The 22781-nt window shown below is 46.7% G+C and overlaps 1 protein-coding gene across 2 annotated transcripts in view; it reads right to left on the bottom strand.

Moving 5' to 3' along the window:
- RAB3D (RAB3D, member RAS oncogene family) overlaps positions 1-20302 on the bottom strand; it is a 188710-nt gene extending 168408 nt beyond the window's left edge. The window contains exon 1 of one of the 2 annotated variants that reach the window (XM_069231867.1): positions 20204-20302. In XM_069231867.1, coding sequence (XP_069087968.1) covers positions 20204-20278 — 75 coding nt within the window. In that variant the 5' untranslated portion in view covers positions 20279-20302. Of the gene's footprint in view, positions 1-3348; positions 3595-20203 lie in introns of those variants that run through there. The other variant, XM_069231868.1, reaches the window with a different exon arrangement.
- Positions 20303-22781: the final 2479 nt, after the last annotated feature.

A 22781-nucleotide genomic window follows, 5' to 3' on the forward strand; every position in this document is an offset into this window, starting at 1 on the left:
GGGATATCTGTCATGGTTGTAACAGAGTAACCCCCTCCGCCAAGCTCTGAATCAGGACCTTAGTTTGTCAAAAACTGGTCCTATTGTGTTTCTGGTGTAAATTGGAAATGGCTTCTGCAGCACTGACACCCTAGATTCCTAAAGGTTAGGAGTCCCACCCCTGGACTTATTATTGTCACTAGTTGTATTTTCAGTTGTAAACCTTTGGTAAGTGTTACACCTACCACCCTTAGAAGAGCCTTGGACTGCTTGACTCGCGCTACCACTGACAGTCAAGTGCTGGACGGGGCCAATTGGCCCCATTACTCAGGACCCGTATTAGCTCGGGCGCCAGGGCATCAAGATTAAAAGGCCTCAATGCTCAGACCTACAGCACCCGGTAGCTTTTGCTTGCCCGGTGGACCTTCGAAAGGGGTTCTGACAGTGTTCTATAAAGAACTAACAGCAAGGCATACAGGCCCATATTTACTCTTTTAGCGTCGCATTTGCGTCGTTTTTTGGCGCAAACTTCCAAAATTCAATAATATTTTGGAAGTTTGCGCCGATTTTGCGTCAGAAAACGCGGAAAAACGCGGCTCTAAAAAAGTATAAATATGGGCCTGAATGTCTAAATGATGTTTATTACTAAAACTGGTATCACACTTCCTGTTGCAGCCCCGCTAATCACTGGGTAGAGGCAATTAAGCAAGGCTCCAGCCAGAGCTCATCTACTGGTACTGCCACAGATCAACATCGACTCCTACCAAGTCTCAGCTCAGGGTCCATTCACTGCTGACCACTGGACAGTCTCCCTTCGGCAGTGGATCCAGCCATAGCTCACCACGGCCAATCGCTTGGTCCAAGCTTGGAGCTGGTAAAGTCCTGCCAGGCTCAGAAAACTGTCAAGGCACTGGGTCCAACCAACATTGAGTCCAGAAGCTGTTCAGCACCGAGCCACTCTAAGGCTCACTCCACGATCAACCACTACTAGCACGAGGGCAACTCGGCACAGCATGTGGCGACCTTTAAACACGGGTTTAGCCACTGTTCAGAAGTGGGGCTCGCCGGCACAAAAAATGTCCCTTCCTCCCTCCATTCACTCTTCAGATGTATTATTAGCACTTTATCATTGTTGACCTCTCTCGCTGGCTGTTCAGGAGTGCTTACGTGTTGTTGTTTTTTTTTTACACACACACTGAATTACCAATGAAAGCCACTTTCATATTTTTTTTTTTTTTTTTTGTAGGCATGGGGCAATTAAGTGATTTATTCAGTATCACAGGATGCTGAGCCGACGCCGAGATTCGAGCTTGGTCCCCCAGCTCCAGGATCATCAGTTCTTGCCCTTACGACAAATCCTCCCCCCAATTGTTAACCTCTCCTGCGGGCTATGGGTTATTACACAGGCACTCAAAGGTCATCGGATAACTTAAATTGCCAAAGGAAAAAAGAGCCATTCCTGGATTCACAAGAAGCCGAGAACCGGTTGTGCAAAAACAGGAGGAAGCAGACAGGTGACAAAAGGCCTGCTCTGAGGCAACAGCGTAGGGCGGCCCTGGGGGATGGGGGGTTTGGGTTTATGGGACACAACCTCACCCCAACAGGCCTGTGAATATAATGGAGGAGGAGCCGCACCCCTAGAAGGTATCCTAGGAGTTCGGTGGAGCAGTCCCCACAGAGGGCAGATGGGAGAGAAGGCCAGCTGCCTATGGGGGAGGGGAGTCTGTTGGAGGGTGTCAACAGCCGAGGAGAGTTTGTGGACAGCTCCCCCTCCACCGCCCTCAGTGCAGCCGGGGGAGATATGGGACAGCAGCAGCCCCGTCCCTGTAGGGGGCCGACTCGCTGTTGCTGTCTCGGTAAGATCTCTACCTCCAGAGGTACGGAGATCTGCCTTCCACCCGCCCCCGTGAAAGGGCAGTCAGGGGGATTCGGCCCATCTCTATCTCCGTGGAGGCCATCCGGTGTTTCTGCAGGTAGACCCTATTAAACAGATCTCGACAGACAGAGGTCCGTGTTGACCAATGCGCACCCCCAGCGAGGGCCGCCGGTATCTACACGTCAAGCCTACACTTGGTGGCATCTGGGAAAGGGGCGTCTGGAAACAGCCCCAGACCCTTAGACACCCTTGGGACAGCTACGGAGGGGATCTCGGCTGTCCGCCTTATACAGTCTGGATAGAGCCACAGAGAGCCACCTCGGTAAAACGTACACCAAAAGGACAAGTCCATTAAGCTTGGAGGGCGAGGGGAGTACCTGAGTGGCGCTGGCCCCAAGGAGAGATGCTGGGGCTGAATAAAGCTGTAAATAACGCCCCCACCTCAACAAAACAAAGCCGGGGTGAGGGTCGGTGGACGAAGACCCGCTGCTCCAGAGGGCAGCTTGTGGAGACCCATCCCTCTAAAGTGACAGTTTGGAAGGACGGTCGGGACGTAGGTACTCCCCGGGCCGCTGTTCTTGGTGCGCTAGCAACTGTGACTAGGCTGTGAAAATACACGTATGCCTTATCCGCGGCTGGCATTCCTAGATGTGCACCGCCTCTCCACTCCCCACACCCAGGAAGGCACACAAGAAACCCAGTCCACGGCGCAGCATGAAACCCAACATGTAACGGAGCTAACAATATATTGAACATTTTATAATAGCACCTGCCACAACCGACTGCAGTGCAGGTTCTTAATTAGCAGGCATGACAGGCTGAGTCGAGCTTTCCGGGGTTCGTGCTGTGCTGGTTACGCAGGCGTCTGCTGCACGCACGTGAAAGCACATGGGTCGGTGCGAGCACGCCACAGAAAACGCACAGATGACTTCCAAGTTACACATAGATATTTGCTACAAGCGCATTAACCCCTCACGTTGTCATACCAGGCCGGGAAGCGTGACCTGAAGTTTACACTGTGGACTCCGGCAGAAGCGCACAACCCATTGAGCTACCTTGACTGTTAGGGCTGTTAACATTGTCAGATGTTCGTCGTTGTTGTATCAGATTAGCAGATTGAACGCGCACATATGCACCTGCTGAATAAAGCTCTTTAATATATCGTGTATAAAAGACAGATGCCTCCGACCCCACCCCAGCTACTTTCAAACATTGGCACCTCTGCAGTCCAGCAGCATTTTACTAGCGCCAGATGTTCTGCAGAATGACGAAGAAAAGCACTTACTAGCCGGTCAGTAGAGCTTGGGAACTGAGCCCCCGTCTCTTGAACACCCAAACCCACAAAAACACCTCTCGCCTGCGATTCGGGTCAGTATTGAAGAAAATTGCAATATCAGGAAATGAAACAAAAGCCACCTTGCAACAAGTCGAAAAGGTAGGGCGAGGGAGGCGGTGGGCAGCAGCCCCCCACCCGAAAGACGATGACAGGTTACCTTGCAGAGGTCTTGTCTCAGGCCGCAGCTCGGGAGCACGTCTGCCTCTTGTCCTGCTGTCTCTCCCAGGGCCCGGCCTCTCCCTCTGCACGCAGGTCTCGCCCCACAACCGGATCTCGCTTATTTACCGATCTCTAATTCCTAGCTGAGAAAGCCCAGTGCAGGAGAGAAGGAGGGAGGGAAGGAGCTGGAGAGGGGAGGGAGGGTGTCGTTTTCACACCAGACCTCAACAATCAACCCTGGGCAGCATCCACCCACTGCAGAGCTCCTGTGCTGGCAGCAGGCACGGCCCAGCCCTCGCTCCTTCCAGGTCCAGCCCTCCTCCGCAGGCCCTGCCCTGTCTGCCTCCCTCCCTGGGCCTGGCCTGCCTCTCCTCCTGGCGCTCAAACCTGCCATCTCCGCACCCATGCTCAGGCTGGCGCCTGTCCCTGCTCTCCCCCCCGGGGGCCGTCCTCTGCCTTCTCTCCACCGGGGGTATCTGTCAATAGTGTAGCAGGAGCAGTGGCACAGAAGCGAGTGTCTCCCAGCTCCACAATTAGTGGCTGCTTTGTATTACGGACATGGGACAATGTCCTTTCTTTCATTAGGTTCATGACACCCTTGCTTCGCCGCTGCTCTCTATCCCTCCCTGGTCCCGCACACATGAGAGTCAGCCGTCTCTAGACACGGGGCAGTTTTGCGCCCTCTGCCCCAGGCCCAGCCAGAGCATGGTCCGCACCCTGCTCTTGTTTCCCTTGCTTACATTTGCAGTTATTTTCAGTGCCATGTGCCATGGCTATGTGCGGTGTCTGCCTCTCTCTTGACTTTATCTGCTCCGCTTACGGAAGGAGTGGGGGGCATTGAGCATGTGGTTCTAGTGAAGTGGGTCTTTCCAACTCTTCGGTGAATAGGTGTGGTATCCCCGACTTCACCCTTTGACTGGTCTCCCCGAAACCCATCTCACCCCCTTGACATCGATTCTACACTAGATAGCACGGTTCGTCTTCGTAGCCAAAATGAATGACTACATTCCACCCATGCTAATGACTTTCTAATGGGTGCCACTTGAAGCCTAGACTATTTAGAAGACTGCCTGCATCACCCATAAAACTCGGCACACATCCACTCCGCCTTAGCTGGCAGACAAACTCAAGCTATATGACAGCTTCAGGCCATTGCAAAACGCCAAAGCAATGCTGCTAGAACCGCTGTCCATTAAAAGGGAATGACTGATGGCACAACCCGTCTTGGGTAGCGCAACCAGAATCTGGAACTCATTACCTCCAAATCTTCTCACACCCACCCTCCTTGTGACCTTCAAAACAGACCTGGAAACCCTTCTCCTCCAACGATATTTTAACTAAGACACTGCAATCACCTCTTGGCACAGACACCCACACTACCTCAACCTTTTTACTGCTACATATACCTCTTGTACATTCTGTTTTATGTAATGATCTACCATGTTGTATTCTCAACCTTCGTAAATATTTATAGTAGTATTTGTTCATCTTAAGTCAGATGTAAATTCCATGTTACAAAATATTTCTCTTGTAGTGCACTCTAGCACCTTCAGGTATTTTTCGTGCTATATAAATATGCATAAATAAATAAATGACTGGATGACCCACATCTGCTTTTCCGTCTCTCACAATTTGGGTAGCTTCCACCTGGCTTCACAGTGGGATGTTTCTCTTCCCCTTCCTAGCTTCAGTATCAGTATTCCAGGTTAGGCATCAGCGCGTCAGTATCAGCAAGAATGTCTACCTGCTTCCATCTAAGGCAGCAGCTCTTAACCTTTTGACTTCTGTGGACCCCCACTAAATCTTTACTGGAATCCAGGGACCCCCACTGAGACATTGGACCCTCGGCCTAAGCACTTTCTATAATTTGAACTTCAAAACAATGCACAAAAATACAAACAAGTATACACCAAACAAATGTTCAAACATTGAAATATTTTGTTAATTTCTCCATCAATTACAGGAAAAGATTTCACAATTTAATTTTTCTTCTTTATTTGTATATATTATAATAATTTTAATGTACTAATTTTAATATTATTTAATTTGGTAACAAAGTCACATACTCCCTCGGTAGGCCTCAGGGACCCCCAGAGGTCCTTGGATCATAGGTTAAGAACTACTGATCTAAGGCATGTAAGATTTGCCTCTCATAAGATGTGATGGCTCATTCATGCCTCCGTCTCATTACTATAAGTGCTCACTCTTTGCCCACTTGATCACTCTCACCGTTATTTGTTTGCCCTCTCTATTGCATTAAATACATACGTGCTGTCTCTTATACATATGCAACCTTCCCAGCACTTCATATACCATCCACTGCCTAGAAGATGTGATGCCTCTGTTAAGTACCCCAAACTATAATCTACCTTTCCCTCTATCTCTTGCAACCAGCCTCACCCTTATTTAGCATGTGTGATGTCTGTCCTTGTTTCACTTTCCAGAATATAAGACAGTCAGTCGGGCACATTTTGACTTACATGAGGACATATCATGCTTTTTCATACACCCTGCCGTTAAGCATTTTTCCCTGACACTGCCTATCACTTAGCCTCACATACATGCTGCACCAGCAACTCTCAATGTGTTGTAAAAGTAACACCATGTGTACAGCACATGGGTTGATACAGAAGCTCAATCAGTTTAAACCAAAAATGCATGTGGACCCTTCAGATTCTTCACTCCCCATTAACTCTATTCTAAGGACCAGAACAAATGTGCAGCTTGCCATCCTGCCCATTTCTGTTGCAAATTCAGTAATCCCACGGCCAATGTGCGCCAAAAACGGATACAAGCCAACAAGACAATTCAGTAAATAATGTGAATGTGTAACAGTTTTATTCCTTCAGAGAAAAATAACATGCTAAACATTAATTGCGTGTTATTAGAAACTTATTTCAAAGTAGGCCATGAAACAATTCAGTTTGTGGGGTGCCCCATAAATAGTAGCACAAAGCTTAATGATGCGTTCACCTGTCACTCTGACCTTTGTTATTAGGTGTGTTCTCCGTTGACTGAGCAGGGCTTGATTTTATGTCATGGCTCCTCTCTCTGGTATTTTTTTTCCTTCCATGCATGCCTTTGTATGCAGTTCAAAAGGCACTATCTGACCCACATAAGTTAGTGGATTTCAGTTCTGTTCTTTCCCTAAGACTTGACACTCTACCTTTGTTGTTGGTATTAAGAAAGGCTTTTTTGGTCTCTAGCTGCAGAATGCTGTAAGATGAATCTCATCCTGCAACAGTTTCCGTAAAAACTCCTAAGGTGAGTTTCACAGCTCCCCTTAGTAATGTTTCCAGAGACTGTTGCTTAAATAGCACAGCCGTATAACATGCATTTAGAAGAACTGCATCACTGCCATTATGAGCATTGGCATAGTTAGCAGATCACTCATACAATGGCTTCCTAGGTACAGTAGGCATTATATGCCCTAGATACATGTATTAGAAAGCAGGGTTGCTTGATGGGGTGTAGTCCCCACTGATGTGCCAAACCTGCTCCTAGTTAGGAAAACAATGGGCCAGATTTACAAGACCCTAGCGCCACCGAAGCGTCACTTCTAGTGACACTCCAATGAGGCTATTCACTGCACCATATTTACAAGGAGGTGTTAAGCCACTTTTTGTTGCTTAACGCCTCCTAGCAAATATGGTTCCCTCTGACGGATTTTTCTGCAGCAGAGGAGCGTGCAATGTGTGTTGCCATTGCTTTTGACACTGCCCCAGATTTACAAGAAATCGTAAATCTGTGACTGCGCCAGAAAATAACGCCACCCTGGGGTGGCGTTAGCATACTTTTTATTCCTCCTTGTTTCTGCTTTTTGTTTGTTTGCTGCATTCTGCAGCACACATCAAAAGAGCAAAAGGCCATGAATGATTGTTTATGTGCAGGAAAGTGTCTTTTCCTGCACATAATAATAAAAAAAAGAAAATTTGGTACTTCTATGTGTGCTGCAGGATGCCAAATTGTCATTGTAGATTGTGTATGTGCAGGAAGGGGGACCTTCCTGCACATAAACATTCACACCCCTCAACACACGCACTCTTGCACTATGGTGCAAGGATGCCTGCGTTGGCAGTTAAATTTAGCACTTGCGCAGGGGGAAACACAGGGGTGCGCTGTATTTTTGTATATACAGCGCATCCCTACATTTCCAAAGTGGCACAGCCTGGTGCTGCAAATTTGGTTGCAGCACTGCGCAGCGCCACTTTTTTGTAAATCTGTGCCAATGTTTCACTACAAAGCCTTACCTACCCCTTATGAGAGCAGAATTGAGATGAAAGGATACTTTACAGAATGTTTGGTAAGGGTACTAGCAGACCATTTGGATCAGGAAACTACTCGATAAAGTTCTCAGACAATTTAGTAAAATCAAACATATTTTATGATTAATATAAGGTCATAACAACAATAATTGTATCAGTCAATCAGTCACAAAGGTAAGTTACAATTTTGAGTAAGTTTACACTCTGCAGTAAGTTTACTACTCTCAGTATTCACAAACTACTAAAGTGAAAGTTACATGTCTCCACCCCAGACTAAAGCATTTGGCTGACTCTTGTGTGGGTTGGTGACATTCCCCCATAACCCCTCTCTAAACCCCTCTTACTCCTACCTTAAACCATCCCCTTTACTAGTAAGCCTGCCCCACCTCCCGCCACTCCCCCGTTTCCCTCTCACATCTACTACTAAAATCTACACTTAATTGTGTGGAGATGCCACAGTCGGGACAGAGAACTCCGTACATATACGCATAGGTAAAACTTACACTCTGTACTACGTTTTGTTGTACTGTAAAACATACTACAATGTGCAATTGGGGAATCAGGACTACAGTGTCGTAAAAAAATACTATTCCACATGACTTCTCAATTCTGCGTAGACAGTCAATGAAAGTTCCTGCACAGTACTCACAAGAGGCCACTAGAAGCCTCTTCCCACTCCAGTCATGCAGCATGACCTCTGGCTCTATGGCTCCTTCTTGCTTCCAGTCAGGCTGAGAGTCAACTGCCTTGTGCAGGTAGACACAGTTTACAGTTTCTAAAACTTCACCGAGTTCCTGTGGAAGTGTCTCCGACTTGTGTCTCCAGAGTAGACAGAGTCTTCCTGGTCTTCCTGAATCTGCCTTTGACAGTAGACTTTACCCATTCTGTTTATCTGTGAGGTTAGTCCTTGGTGCTGACGCCATCTTCCTCATCTTCCTGTGGAGAGCTTGTGTTCCGCAATGAGTGTAAATTGGACCATCAATCATTTCCAAGTTTCAACAAAGGATCAGCCTTCACTATGACCAATACCAGACCAGTTACAACTGGACTGATTCACAAGAAGAGTCTTCGGGTGTTCAGTTATGTCTGTGGGAGCTACCAAGAGATCAGTTCACCTTGATTCTTTTGCAGCCAAATACACAGTTCTTTGTTGCACGGGGTCACATTTTCACCCACAGCACTACAGTCTCTCATGCATTTCACAACATATTTGTTTGGGGGGGTTTGTCTTATTTCCCTTCCTCTCTTCATGGTCAGACTTTCAGCTGGGTTCTTTCTTTTGTGAGCATCACAAGGTTGGGCTCTATGGCTAAGAGACCACACACAAGAACCCACCCTGCTTCCTTCTGGTGAGACAGTCTGTGCCTCAGTCTTGCAGGTGACAGGCACCTGAAGTATGCATGTGTAAAATCCTACATGAGTATGCAGTTTTGCTACAGTCTCTGACTTATGGTTAAAATTTGAAGTGAGGGGTCAGTCCAACGCTTTAAAAAAGTCGCCCTACCAAAGTTCAATCACGTTAATTTCAATTAATGGAAGACCATGGCTGGTCTCACCCAAACTCGTGTGGTGACGCCTGATCTTAGTCTTCCATGGAAGAATAGCCGGAACTATATTTCTCTGTGTCCTTTGAACCATTACTGTAGGAGTGAGGCTTGCATTCCAATGCTATCTCACATGCCTAGCAAGGTGGGCTTCCCCTAACTTAAGACTGCAAACCTCTGTGATGTCATGCCACGGCAATCAGCCCCTCTGCAGCTTTCTCAGTTATAGAAACAGCCAGGTTGTGTGCCTGAAGTTGGGAAACTAAATACAATGAACTTATACACTGTAAAGAAAACACATGTACTGAGAAGATAGTTATGGTTCTTTAACTGGCACAGTCAAAATACCAGCAGTGTCTAACAGAGAAAAAGTACTAGAACCATGTGGAAAAGGAGATTTTCTACACTTCTCGCACTGGGTTCTCACAAAAGCTGTGATTGAGATTATAGTCTCTGTTGTGAAGCAGGACTGCAAAGGTGCTGGCCTCATATATTTTCATGATCCTTTGTATAACTCTGGCCACAGAGTTCATTAATGGTTCTTGTAGTACTAAGAAGTGTTCATTAAGACTTGTTCTTGATGTCTTTGACTCCCTCTTTACTGAGATACATTAGGCTCCTGCCTGGTTTCTTTTGGGTTGTCCCAGCACTTTAGGATGTTGACACAACCTCTGTCAGTCCTTCTTGAATTTAGCTGGTATGGTGGGTGGCTGACTGGAAATTTACCCAGCATTCCCTTGGTTTTCACATTGTAGCTAGGTTGATGATAGGTCCACCCAGGCCTTATGTCTTCCCAGTACTGCCCAGTACTGATATTCTTTGATTCCATTCTGTTCTCCTTACTGTAAGAAATTGGATTCATACTTTGGGTGTGTGACTCAAGGAATAATCACAACCCTTGGCAGTGTGGACCTTTAAAGTCACGGAAAGTAACCTGAGCACAACACCCTAGTAGCTATGGCACAGAGCAGACAGGCTTAACGTAGAACAATGTGTAAAGCATTTATATAGTACCAAAACAGTAATGAAGTCAAAATGCAAAAGCAAGAAAAATCCAAAACTGAATTAGAAAAATAGAATTAAGATTACTAAAATCACACAAAAATGACAAAAATCCAATGAGGGGAATCAAATATTTGGATTTTTAAAGTTTTAAGTAGGAATAGCACCAAGAACCAAAAAGTGTCAATGATAGTCAGTGGCCGAGTTAGACCATGACCTAGACACAATTTGAGGCTGGTTTGGATACACCAGCCAGGTTCATCCTGGCCAAAGATTACAACTTTGGACTTTGTCGTTTAAGTCTCAATCCATTGCAGGAGTACACTTTTAAAGCTCCAATACACCGAAGGAGGCCCTTAAAGCCTCACAGGGGTTTGGCAGAAGCTAACAGCAGGGTCCAGTTCAGGTCAGTTGCCAATGGTTAGTTGGGAGGACGAAGAAAATACCTCTTGTAGCTTGCTGTATCCCTGTAGCTTGAACAGAAGGGTAGCATCATGACCCTTGAAGTCCACTTCTTTTTCCTGTGCTCAAGAGGGAGGAGGTATAGCCCTTCACGGCTTCTCTCAGATCACAGGCAGCAGGTCCAGTTCTCTTCTGATCTATCTTCTGTTGATCCAGAAAGTTCTGAAGTGGGTGAGTTGAGGTGCCATATATATTCGTGGAACTAGCTAGTGATGGCAATGTCTTGTGGCCACACCCTGACCAATCGGGTGCATTTTCCTGTGATTAACCCTACCCACTATAGGCATTTTCAAGATGGTAAAAGTCTTCAGCCACACTAAACTTGGGTTCCGAGGACTAGGAGTGTGAATGGGGAGCATACTGTTGTAATCCTAGTGTCCTCCCCACAGTAAACCCAGAGACAGACATCGGGTAGGGATCTTCAGCAACCGGACAATTAATACAACAAAACTGTCTTGAAATTCTGTTCTCTTCCTTTCAAGTGTACCCCAAATGTAACTTGTAGAACCCAGCAAATTTCTCAATCAGAATTTGACATTCCATCAGGATTTAACACTGTGTTGTTAAAAAGGATGCCCACTGCCCCCACCCTTCTACTGAGCTTAATTGAGTCCTCCCAGCCAATTTAGGTCAACCTGTCAATCACAGTAACCTATGGTGTAGTTCCTGGGAGGAATTTCACACCCTTTTCCCTCCTATTCATATGCTAATTACTTGCTGATAGAAGATGGGTAACAAATGGAAATTAGCCTTATGGAATTTCAGGCAAGGGAAGCATAGTTATCTAAAAGTTACTTTTCCTGAATATTTATTTAAAAATCCAACTTAACCATTGAATTAGATTTATATTTATTATTAAAATGGTTATTATTTTTCTAGCTAGTTCTACTCGCAAGTTACAGTATTACAATTTTAATCTGTATTCTGATTTTCTACACAAGACAGGGCAGCTAGGCCTTACACCGTGAAAATAGCTTTTGGGTGCTAGTGACTGTAAGAACATGTTAACATTAAATTTCTACATGTCCTAATTTTAAATACCATGCACCCTGCCTTGTAGTCTACAAGGCCTACACAAAAGTCATTTATTCATATTTAAAAGGGAGGTTTCAACATGTCAAAAGGGTTTATATTGACAGGTCGAATTGCATATTTTACACTGTTCTAGCCAGGCTACACAGGGTGGTCCTGAAGCCATATGTGCACTGCCTCTATTGTAGATAGGACAATAGGTGCTGCAGTAGAGTGGTCACGTTTAACTTCATGCCCTGGGTATGCCTTGTACCATACACAAGGGATTTATAGGCAAATTAAATATATCAATTAGGAGAATGCCAATTCAACCATGCTTAGAGGAGGAGCACAAGCACTATACTACTGGTCAGCAGGAGTAATGTTCACAGGGTTCTAAAGCCAGCAAAAATATAGGATCGAGCAAAAGTTTCAAAATCCTGAAAGATCTTGCAGAAAAGGCAATTTTCCTGCACTTAGTTTTTCCCTGTCCATGGAGGCTTGATGAGGCTTCTGTATACTCCCTCTAGGGCACTCCCACCCAATACTGTAGACTTTTGACCAGACTCCTGTCCCATGTCCTAAGCTTGTTTTTTCCCAAAATAATTATAGTGATGGATTAGGCTTCACCTCAGTACATCAAAATCGTCACCTCAGTGCCTTAGAATCATCTTCTTCATGATACTGAGAAAGAGTGTCAAGGATGCCCTAAAGAAGAAACCTTCTATTGCAACATTAAATGGGCCGGCCCCTGTTGAGCCCTTGTAGACTGACCTTCAAAGGCAAATTCCCAAGAAAGAACTTTAACCTTCTCCAAGAAGCAGAAGAGGTGAAAGAATGAAAATATTCCAATTTCCATTTTTAGCTCAAGACTAGACCAATTCAGATGTACTCAGTGAACATAGTTGTTTCTTTATGAGTGGTGCTGGGAAAGGGCCATATATATAGCTTATATAGCTCCACTGTAGTGATTGACATTCATTACTCCTGGGCATCACAGAATTGGCAAACTTGAGGCTCCCTTGTAGAGTTCACTTCATTACTAAGCTCAGCAAGAGAACTCTTCTGTCTCGCAGAGTTCAGGGACTGGAAAGGCCCCAGGCAACCAGCACTTGTCTCTGTATGCAGTGCTGCTCCCAAAGTCTCAACTACCATTAGGATAAGGACTCTGCTTATCAAAGAATAGTCTCCTGATCTTCCCATGGAGAAGACCATTAGTTGCACCTCACCAATCAAAAGTCAGAGTTTAGGGCATTCCTCTAGGTTTTCTGGCCAATCTACTTATTACAAAGATTTAGCTTAGGCAGTGTGTAGAGACAGAGGGTTTGACCTCTAGACCAGAGGGTATCTCACTAGAAAATGATATGGGGCAGCATCCTAGGCTTATCATAGACAACCTGAGATGTGCCAGCCATTCCCTGCCTAGACATCTCATCTTGAGCCAACTCTCCAGAAGCTACTTCATATCTCAATCCACCTCTAGCTTTAAAATATCCTGACTTGTGCCTGCTAGCGCTCGCTCCCATCTATCCATCACACACCCATACTTAAAGGAGGTTACTCCAACACGCCGCAGCCTAGAAACAATTCCCAAACCTAACTACACACACCTCTACTGGCGGTCTTCTTCAACACCTCTGCCTATGAGGTTAGCCTCCACATCCTTACCTAGAGCGACACTGTTTGCACTCAGTTTTACATAGCCTTAACTAGAGGACCCAGAGGGGCGTGGTCAATATGGCAACAATGTTGGATGCATAAACTCTGAGCTCTGTGTGGCCCTCTGCAATGCAATTATCCTTCCAAGTGGACAGGCCCGGATTGAACTCATCAGCGTGCGTGAAGGTGGGAGCTGTCCCTGCTGAGCTTTAATCATTGTTGGCACTGCCGGGTCACTGGGTGATAGAGTCAGCCCTGCCTGCTTAAGGGCATAGTGAACCTGGTGGCCGTGAAGCCTACTGCAGTGGACATCGTGGAGAGCGAGGCCCTGACCTAGGCCCTGCAGACCCTTCTGCAAAAGCAGGGCCTGGCAGAATAGAGGGGTGACCCTCGATCCACATATGATGGACCCAGGAAACCAAGCTTCAAGCACAGGCGTGGCTTCTGAAACTTCCCGGATTCCCAAGGGAGGAGCTACTTATCTTTTTGGGTTCCTAAGTGGTTCCCACTTGGTGGTCAGTCCCAATGGGTGGGGAGTGAGCTCCCAGGGATTCTCTTGTAGCAACCAGACCCATTTTAACATGAGACATTTAACACCCTTGAACCCTGATCAATTCTTAGTGGAGCAATTTGACCAAGACATGGGTGATAAAGGAGGAAGCTAGAGCACGAGAGTGAACCTCCCGGAAGGACGTGGGAGATACCAGAGACCATCAAGAGTGTGATTTGAGCTGAAATCCTCTATGCAAGTCTGACCGACTCCCTCCCCTGTTCAGTGGGCAAAGCCTCCCGTAGATAACAGGACGACAAACCCATTGATCCCATGCCACACAGCCTTAGGGCAGCCCAGATCTAGTTGGGGATCCCTGACTCCCGGGGTATTCAAAGGGGTGAAGAGCTAACAGTGCAAACGATTGCTGCATGAATACATTTTCCTACAGCCCTTTAATGGCCCAGCATCACCAGTGAACCCCAATCTAGGGGTTTGGCAGCTATGAAGAAGAAAAGTAGGGGGCCACAACTGCCTGGCCCATGCAACGCAGTGCTTGATGCTTGGGCGATGGAGCACATGAGGCTCTCTACGACACAATAATGATACTGTGGTAAAGCCTAAAACAATAATGCCTGCAGTGCCCAGGGGATCGTTCAATACAAATGATGGACCCGCTGTTCCCACAGATCACCTGCTACAAGTGGGCTCCATGCTGAAAGAATATACTGGCAAATTTGAGCAGATATTACAAGCAATCCAGGATTCTAAGGTTACACTCAAGGCTAAGATTGGCGCAGTGCCGCTGGATGGATGCCTTTTTCAGCCAGATCACAGAAAGTTGGTGGATATTAACATATCCATTTTCACAGTGGCATGCCTGACAGTCAAGGAGTTCCAATCCCACATGGCTGTTCTACAAGAAGAGGTCTGACTCTTAAAGTCCTGAGCTGATGAGGTGGAAGGGGGCTCCAGACGCCACAACGTCAGGCTCATTGATATTCCTGAACTGGCAGCGGCCCACACGGCACCCAGCATGGAACTTTTCCTAGAGACATGCCTTCTGGACACATTACTAATGAGCAAGGCCCCCTATTTCTTCTCCGTTAAAAGGGTGCACTGTGTCCTGAGATGCCCACCATCCTACCAGTCCTCCCAGCACCCCAGACCAGTGTTGGTGGCTCATTTCTTTAATTATCGAGGACGAAATCTGATACTCCAGCATACAAGAGTGCTTAGTCCCGAGCAGATAAAGGAAATCCTGTTAGCGTCCTCCTGGATTACACAATAGAAGTACAATGCCCATGAAGTACAAACGTGGGGGTTAAGAGGTAGCTCTGCAAATAGGGCTGAAATGTGGACTTTTCTATCTTGCCAAACTGAGAGTAATTGCAGATAGGGGGACCTTCCTCTTCGCAACCTAACCTCGCATGATGAAAGAAATAGAGGTTGAATTATGGGTGGACTATGAGGGGATCCTGATGCTGGAGACCCAAGCAGAACATGACAGTATGGCTGATACAGGTGCAGAGGAGACTGTGAAATCAGACTCTCAAGCGGGAGACAGTCCTGCCTTGACCCAAAGGTCAGCAGACACGTGGATTTGAGACCATGACCTCCAGGCATGGAGTGGACATCTAGCAACCACTTCCCCCGGACTTGAGGTATGATTCTGACAAGAAACACACTGCCATGCTGTAATTGTTGCAAGTAACAGGGCTTGCAATGAGACCATGCAGTGCACTCAGAAGGTAGATTTGGCCACATGACCACTACCCCCTGAATTTCAGAAGGGACACAAAGCACATCTAATGACATTTGTTCTGAATCCTTGATTGAAGTTGCTATATGGCAAGTAGCTGTTTGCGGCTCAGCTTGAGGTGTGGGAGTTGGGAAAATGTAATTTTTATTTCTTTGTTATTTGTTCTTGGTCCACCCTTTTGTGGCTTGTCATGTTTGATTATTAGTACTGCTTATTCCCTCCACTGCCATTACGCTCCCCCCATGCAGGTTCTTGGGCCGGCATTAATACTGGGGATCCAGAAACATACCCATCTACCAGATGGGAACAAGACAAAGACTGGTGCCAGCGACGGACAATGTGAGGACATGGAACATGCGGGGTATGGCCACACCAAACAAAAACCACAAAATACATGCCTATCTGAGATGTAGACACACACACATAGCATATATAGAGTCCCCACGCATGAATAGCGTTAAACTACAAAAGTTGACTAAGAGGTGGATGGGCCAAGTGATCAGCATCAGATATGTAGCCTATGCTAGAGGTGTCCAGGTGTGGATATCTGTGGATAATCCATTGCAAATCCACTCTACACATATGGACCCAGCAGGGATAGTTTGTCATAGTAGAGGGTACAATTGATGTGCAACTACCTGTACTGATCAGTCTATGCTAATACCAGTAATCAAATTACAGTGTTGGACCCTCCTCCCCCCGCCCTGATCAAAAATTTGCAAGCACCCTGTCTCTGGGGTGGGGATTTTAACTTTGTTTTAGACCACAATATGGACAGGTCCTGCACCCCTTTCCCTGGTACCTAAATCACGAGATCAGTGTCTTATTTCCAGAGTTGGATCAGAAGTTGGGGCCTCTGTGATGCCTGGAGAAATACACACCCGCAGAACAGGGAATACTCAAATTACTCAGATATGAATAAACTGCACAGACGCTTAGATCTCTTCTTGCACAATCGCATGATGGTTGATATGGTGCAGTCTACTGAATATCTGGGTCAAACTTGGTTCAATCAAAATCCTCTTAAACTAGTATTGGTGTGGATTAGCTCAGACCGCAAATACCCACATGAAACCTGAATATCTAGCCATCAACCATTTAGAGACATGTTGGGCAAGGCCATAACAGACTTCCTCATTGAAAATGAGGGCACTGCAGGTGATAGGACTGTGGAGTGGGAGACAATGAAGTCGGTGTTAGAGGGGATTTGCATGAAGACCACATATGGGGTCAAGTTAGGCCTAGCCATGGATACTTGGACACCGAAAAAGCAATATGAACACAGAACACTGTTGGAAAACCTACCAGAGGAATCACCCCTGGAGTATAGAGTGCTTGCCTCCTCCCTGCATGTGCATGTTACATCGTTAGTATACATCACACTCTTAGCCCATAGCCTCCATTCACTGGCCTCCGTTAGGGATAGATGGGAGCGCGGCAGCCTGGAGGACAAGGCTGGAAAGGGAGGACTACAAAACCTAAGTGGCGTAAGAGCACACTGGAGTGACAAATCTAAATGAATGTCAACCTGGCTGTTGAAGAGAGACTCTGAAAGAAAACCAATAGGAGTGATTAGATTCACCAACAGAACTGTCACCAACATGCAGGCCCACGTAAAACCTTTATTTTCAGAATATTATTGTACACTGTAAACTGCATCTCTCAATTACGACCAAGCCCTACTACAGGCTTATCCCAGGGCACAGCCATGCCCAGACTGAACTCTGTACAGAGGCCCCCGTCTTCGGATGAGGGAAGCTAATGACCAGGTGGAACAGAATAAAACACCTGGCACGGACTCGATCTCATCTGAAATGTACGCAACATATAAAAAACTGGTCTAGCCTCTAAACTCCTCAAATGTATTCAGCCTCCAAACAGGTGGTGAATTGCCGCTGTCGCTGCACGAGGCACTTATAGTGGTTTTACTGGAACCTTGGGGAGATGCCTTTAATGTAAAGTCATGCCACTCAGTGGCGATGCTGAACCTGGATTACAAAATCCTGAGGAAAAACCTTGCGACCAGGCTTCTCACTGTACGATTGTTGGCAGATAATTTCACTCCATGCTGATGAAGCCCTCAGATACATTCGAGGGGCTCGGAGGCTTTCATAGAGGTGATGAAATTCTGGCTGACTTCTGGGACAACTCCTGGTTAAGGATCAACTGGAGCAAGTAGTGTCTATTCTCCATCAGAACCATGTCTCAGGAGGTGTGCGCGGAGCTTCCTTTGGAAGGGATAGAACTGATGCCTCACTCCTTCAGGTCCCTACTGGTGAATGGGTAGTGCATGGATCCTAACCTAACAGAGGGAGATGTGGGCAGATTAATTACCACAGCAAGGCAGTCTATGAAATTGTGGGTTTCCCTGCCACTGTCGCTCATGGGGGGGATAGCGATATCTAAGATGTTGATACTTCTCAAACTGCTTTACTTCTCAGCTCTACCAGACAGTATCGCTAACACCTTTACGGTCCAGAGCAAGATTCTTTCTGGCCTGTTCAGGGGGCCTGGCAGGAGGTGAGTGGCCCTGAGGAAACGAAAGAATCCCATCACATCAAGTGGGCTGAGTGTCCCTAATTATGAACTGTACTATGCTTCAGCTCAGCTGCAGTGGGTGGCCAGATCACTGAGCCCTGGACTAGACCCTGAGAGGGAAAATGTTTGTGGGATACTACCGGCCCGGAGTCGTTGCTTTGGTTGATAGCAATGGAGAAGAGGAGACCTGGGACCCACAAACTAAGGGAGACGTTTGAATACTGATGGCGACAGTACATAAGCTCTAGACACTGCAGGTATCTTTATGCACCAGTCCTGCTGCTTTGGTCCACATCACAATTCCAAACCTTAACTAGTACGCACAACAAAACTCCTTGGTTAGAGGGTGGCGTGTCTGAGATGGGTGGTCTCTACATACATGGGACCCTTCACACTTATAAGGACCTCCAGAACGGTTCGGACCGGGCCAGTTCATTTTATAACTTAGAACGAGCTAGTGATTCTTGCTGAGACAGACATAGGGTTTGGATGGCATAGAACCCCCTGTGAACCTCATACTCCAGTCATTGCTTACCCATGAACGGATGAGGACAGCTTTTACTATGCTGTATAGCTCACTGCAGAACCTGCATGGTACCCCAATGCTGGCCTTGAAGACAAGCTAGGAACAGAATACAGCCGCAGACAAACAAGACGGACAGTAGACTTGAGTGTTGGAGTTCGGTCACAGAGTCTCACAAAACGCAGGCCTGAAATACACACAGTTCAGTTACTTACACTAGACTTGCCTCATCCCCAGGCACATAACCAGAATGTATGAGAGAGAGGATGACAGATGTCCACACTCCCAGCACCTGCAGGCAAGATTTTATGACATGGTGTGGCAGTGTCCTATAGGTACTGGGAAGAATTACTGGAAACCCACAAAAGGACACCCAGAGATCAACCTTTACCGTGTTGGACCTAATGCCTCGACCGAAGGGATCCAAATGCCCCATGAGGTTTATTGACCTGGCCCTTGTCTTGGCCAACCGGCATTAAGGAATGACATTATGAGTTTATGGTTGGGGGACAGAGACCTGCTGAAGTGGGAAAGATGCTTTGTGCTGCAGTTGGAATCCCCCGGAGTCACCAACTAAAATTGCTGCTGAGTGGAACACTGTGAATCTATGATGGCTGTAGATTCTTTCTTGTTCTCTCTAGAGTGCAGTGTTCGCAAGCATTAGTGATCCTGGGCCTATTTTCTGGACTGTGTGTTTGGGGTGTTGGGGAATTCAGTGGCTTTGGTGGGGTGGGCTGGTGGGGGTCGGTTACACAGAATTAGTGCTATTAACGAATAAACTATTGGAGTGCACATGACGATGGCCCAGAGCTGAATGTTCGGCTCACTATATTTGTTGAATGTTGCTGCCCTTCGTTAGGCTCAACTGGAGACACTGTACGTCTGACACAAGTGCTTTGACATTTCTGTAAAATAGTCATAACACGTGTAAAGCATCCTGCGGGTATGTTGTGGAATCATGATACAAGGACTGTCGGCAAACTGTCGCCATTCCCATCTTCCCTTACGAAAATGATTGGGCACGAGACAGTAAATCACCTGTACAATTATTTGTATTGTGAAAAACTGAAACGAGCAATTAAGAAAAAAGCAGAAGTCCAACTCAAACAGTTACCTAGAGGCCACACTCACATTCCGTGCATAAAGGATGCAATTCCCACACACCCTCACCCAGAGGTAACTCTCACAAACTAGTATTTAGAGTCGTCACTCCTCCTTTGAGTGAGTCACGCACATACCTGGAAGAGGATGTCACTCACGCGCCCTTACCCAGATGTCCATCTCACAAACTCCTCTCCAGGGGCCACTAACTCTCCTCTGCTCAGAGAAGGAGTCACTCGCATCCACCCACTAAGAGGCTAATCTTACACCCTTAGCTATTGGAAGTAAACCAAAGAGGGGGTTGATCTAACTAACATAAACTAGGGGAGACCACTCACTCACACCTAGTTTTTTTCAACACCCTTACCTTGAGAAGTAGCTCTCTGCAGCCCTGTATAATGTTATAATGCCCCCCTTCCCCGCCCCACAATCCTTAATGATGCCTGTCTCTGTGTTTACCGACCCCCCCCCCCTCAGCCATTTTTACCGGACGAACCTGGTGGGGTCCTCGTGTGTCCTCTACCCAGGGGTCCTCTGTAACGCTCAGAGACTCGATCCGCGCCGCTCTCATTTCAGAGTCCAGCTGCAGCCGCCTGGAGTTGGGTTCACACAAGAGACTGATTGCACATCAGCCGGTTTCCTTCCTGAATATTTTGTTCCCCCCCCGTACAGAAAAAAAGTGCATTTATTGGAAGCGATTATGACAACGCAGCCGGCCTGCATTTCCTGAGCTGGCACCTTCACCAGCAGTCTCGCCTCCAGTGCGGGTACCGTTTTGGCACACTCCTTGCTGCCCACCCTGGGTCCACCACTCGGGTGCCATGTCTTCTCGGGCCCCAATGTTATTGTATGCAATACTAGAGGTACATAAGACTTGCGTTCTCTTAATACTGCTGTACCCTTTCCCTCGTTCGGATGAACTGAGCTTCCTTGCACAGTACAGCACGGGGACTCGGAAACCACGGTTTATTTAGGGTCTTTGTATGTATATTTCTAACATGTAGCCCAATCATTCGCCAGAAGTAGGAATACATACTGCCTCCTATATACACTATTATCTATTACCGCTTTGCACTCATTTGCTTAGTGCGCAGCAAACGCCCCTGCCAGAGAGGACCAATCACAAGCACATCCTCCTTATCCCTCTCTCAGAAGAGTAGTATAGGCCTACTCTGTGCCACATCCTCCCTTCGCTGAAGCAAACCCGGGTGCGTTTCCTCATCACGGGGTGGCAATAGGAGCAGGCGCATAGCTTGGCCAGTATATTGAGGGGTGGGGGGATATATATACAACAAGCAGGGTGCATGAGAGCGGCAGTGGAAAGGCAGACGATTGCGGACTGATAGGAGTACTAAGGGAGAAAACATAATATTTGGTAAAATATCCAATGTTTTTGAGGACTTTCAAAGCAGATTGATTGAGAGTGTGTGTGTGTATTTGTCGCTGTGTGTGTAAAAATCCTAGTGACGTCTCACAATACCTGAGTGAAAACACCTCTACCCAAGTATTTATCAGAAAATAGATTTATTAGGGGTTGTAACACCGCAACCACCCCCATAAAGCTACGACCCTAGTCTGGAAGTCAGTCCCACGGAGGGTTACAAAGTGATCGCAATTGAGGATACATGCAGCATTGCCCCTTTGCAATAATAACCACTTTTGTGCTATCCAGATAAGGTTATGAGGAAGGACCAACCATATGACATTCAGTTTGTCTCCAGCTCAAGAGGAGCAGACCAGTGCCTAACTGCCATGTCCTCCATGGGAAGTTTTGAGAGGCAGGTGAAGAAGAGATCCCATAATACAAGCAGGGTTTAGTCCTTGGACTTTATAAACTGGGACTGCTCTCAGACACATCAGCTCCAGTGATTTAAACCACGCTAGAGGGTCCCTGACGAGAGAGCGAGCTCCCATCCCAGTTTCCATGCTTTTGTTGATCGTGGTTCCACATCCAGTTCAAGGTCCCTCCTACTTATGTATCTTCCTTCAGGGGCATCTAATAAATACCCAGGTTTGAGGGCCTATAGTCAATATTGAATTCACTTTCCAGTCCTTCACTCTTTTCACCGACAGGACCAGTACATCTGTGCACTCAACCAATGGCATTTATTAAAAAATCTCTGGCAGAGAGCCCTCTTGTGGGACCCATCAGACATTGCAGCACCGGTCTGACAAGGAGCAGGCCCAATGATGAAGCATGACACCCAATTGGGTGTGTGACGGCTCTTGCTTCTAATGATAGAAGTGCCTAGATTGACCTGTGTCCCATAGAGCCTCCCCTAGAGCTAGTAGGGCCTCCTTCTTCCTGGAACTGTGTACCTTGCTGTATTGAACTTACTTGCATAGTCAGGAGATGGGACTTAGCAGCATGGGCCATTCAGCTAAGAAAATCTAAGTTATTTCACCTTACTCTTGGTGGAAAACAGTCTGAGGAACCCGAATACTCTCTGAGCATCCGAACTGTGGAAGGTTCTCTCAGACTGAGACTTATGAAATAGAACAAACCTAGGAAGACAGATTAGGGAAATCAACTAGGAGTCCCTACAGTCACTGCTTTCTTGCTTAAAGGTGTGAAGCTTCTAGGAAGAAAACGCTTGGAGCATGCCGACATGAGGAGCCACAGTGATGGCAGTAATAAAGCAGTCTTCCTTTTCAGGTCCCAAGCTGGATGAGGGGTCTGAATTGGATAAAACATGTACATTGAATTTATATTACACCTACTTCCCTTGGCAAGGAGTTGAAATGTACAGCAGCTCTTTAATATAATGCTCCAAGTAACAGTTCAAGCAAAGAAGTCATGTAGGCTCCAGGAATAGAACCCACAAAATACCACCTGGATATCAAACCTGTCTATATGGGAAATAAAAGTAAGGACAGTAAGGGCATTGTAGCAATGGAAATACTCCCCTGTCTGGTTCAGTAAAGCATGCACCCTTGATCTGAGTTAACCTCACCACATGTCTCTGTAGGTGTTTGATATTATGTTTCAGCAAACACATCGATCATATGTGTGGGCCTTCTTGGGAAATGAAGGACAACCCAGGGGAAGGCTGTATAGTCTGAAGGGAAACACC

Source organism: Pleurodeles waltl, chromosome 4_2, assembly GCF_031143425.1.
Source record: "Pleurodeles waltl isolate 20211129_DDA chromosome 4_2, aPleWal1.hap1.20221129, whole genome shotgun sequence".
Classification (NCBI taxonomy): Eukaryota; Metazoa; Chordata; class Amphibia; order Caudata; family Salamandridae; genus Pleurodeles; species Pleurodeles waltl.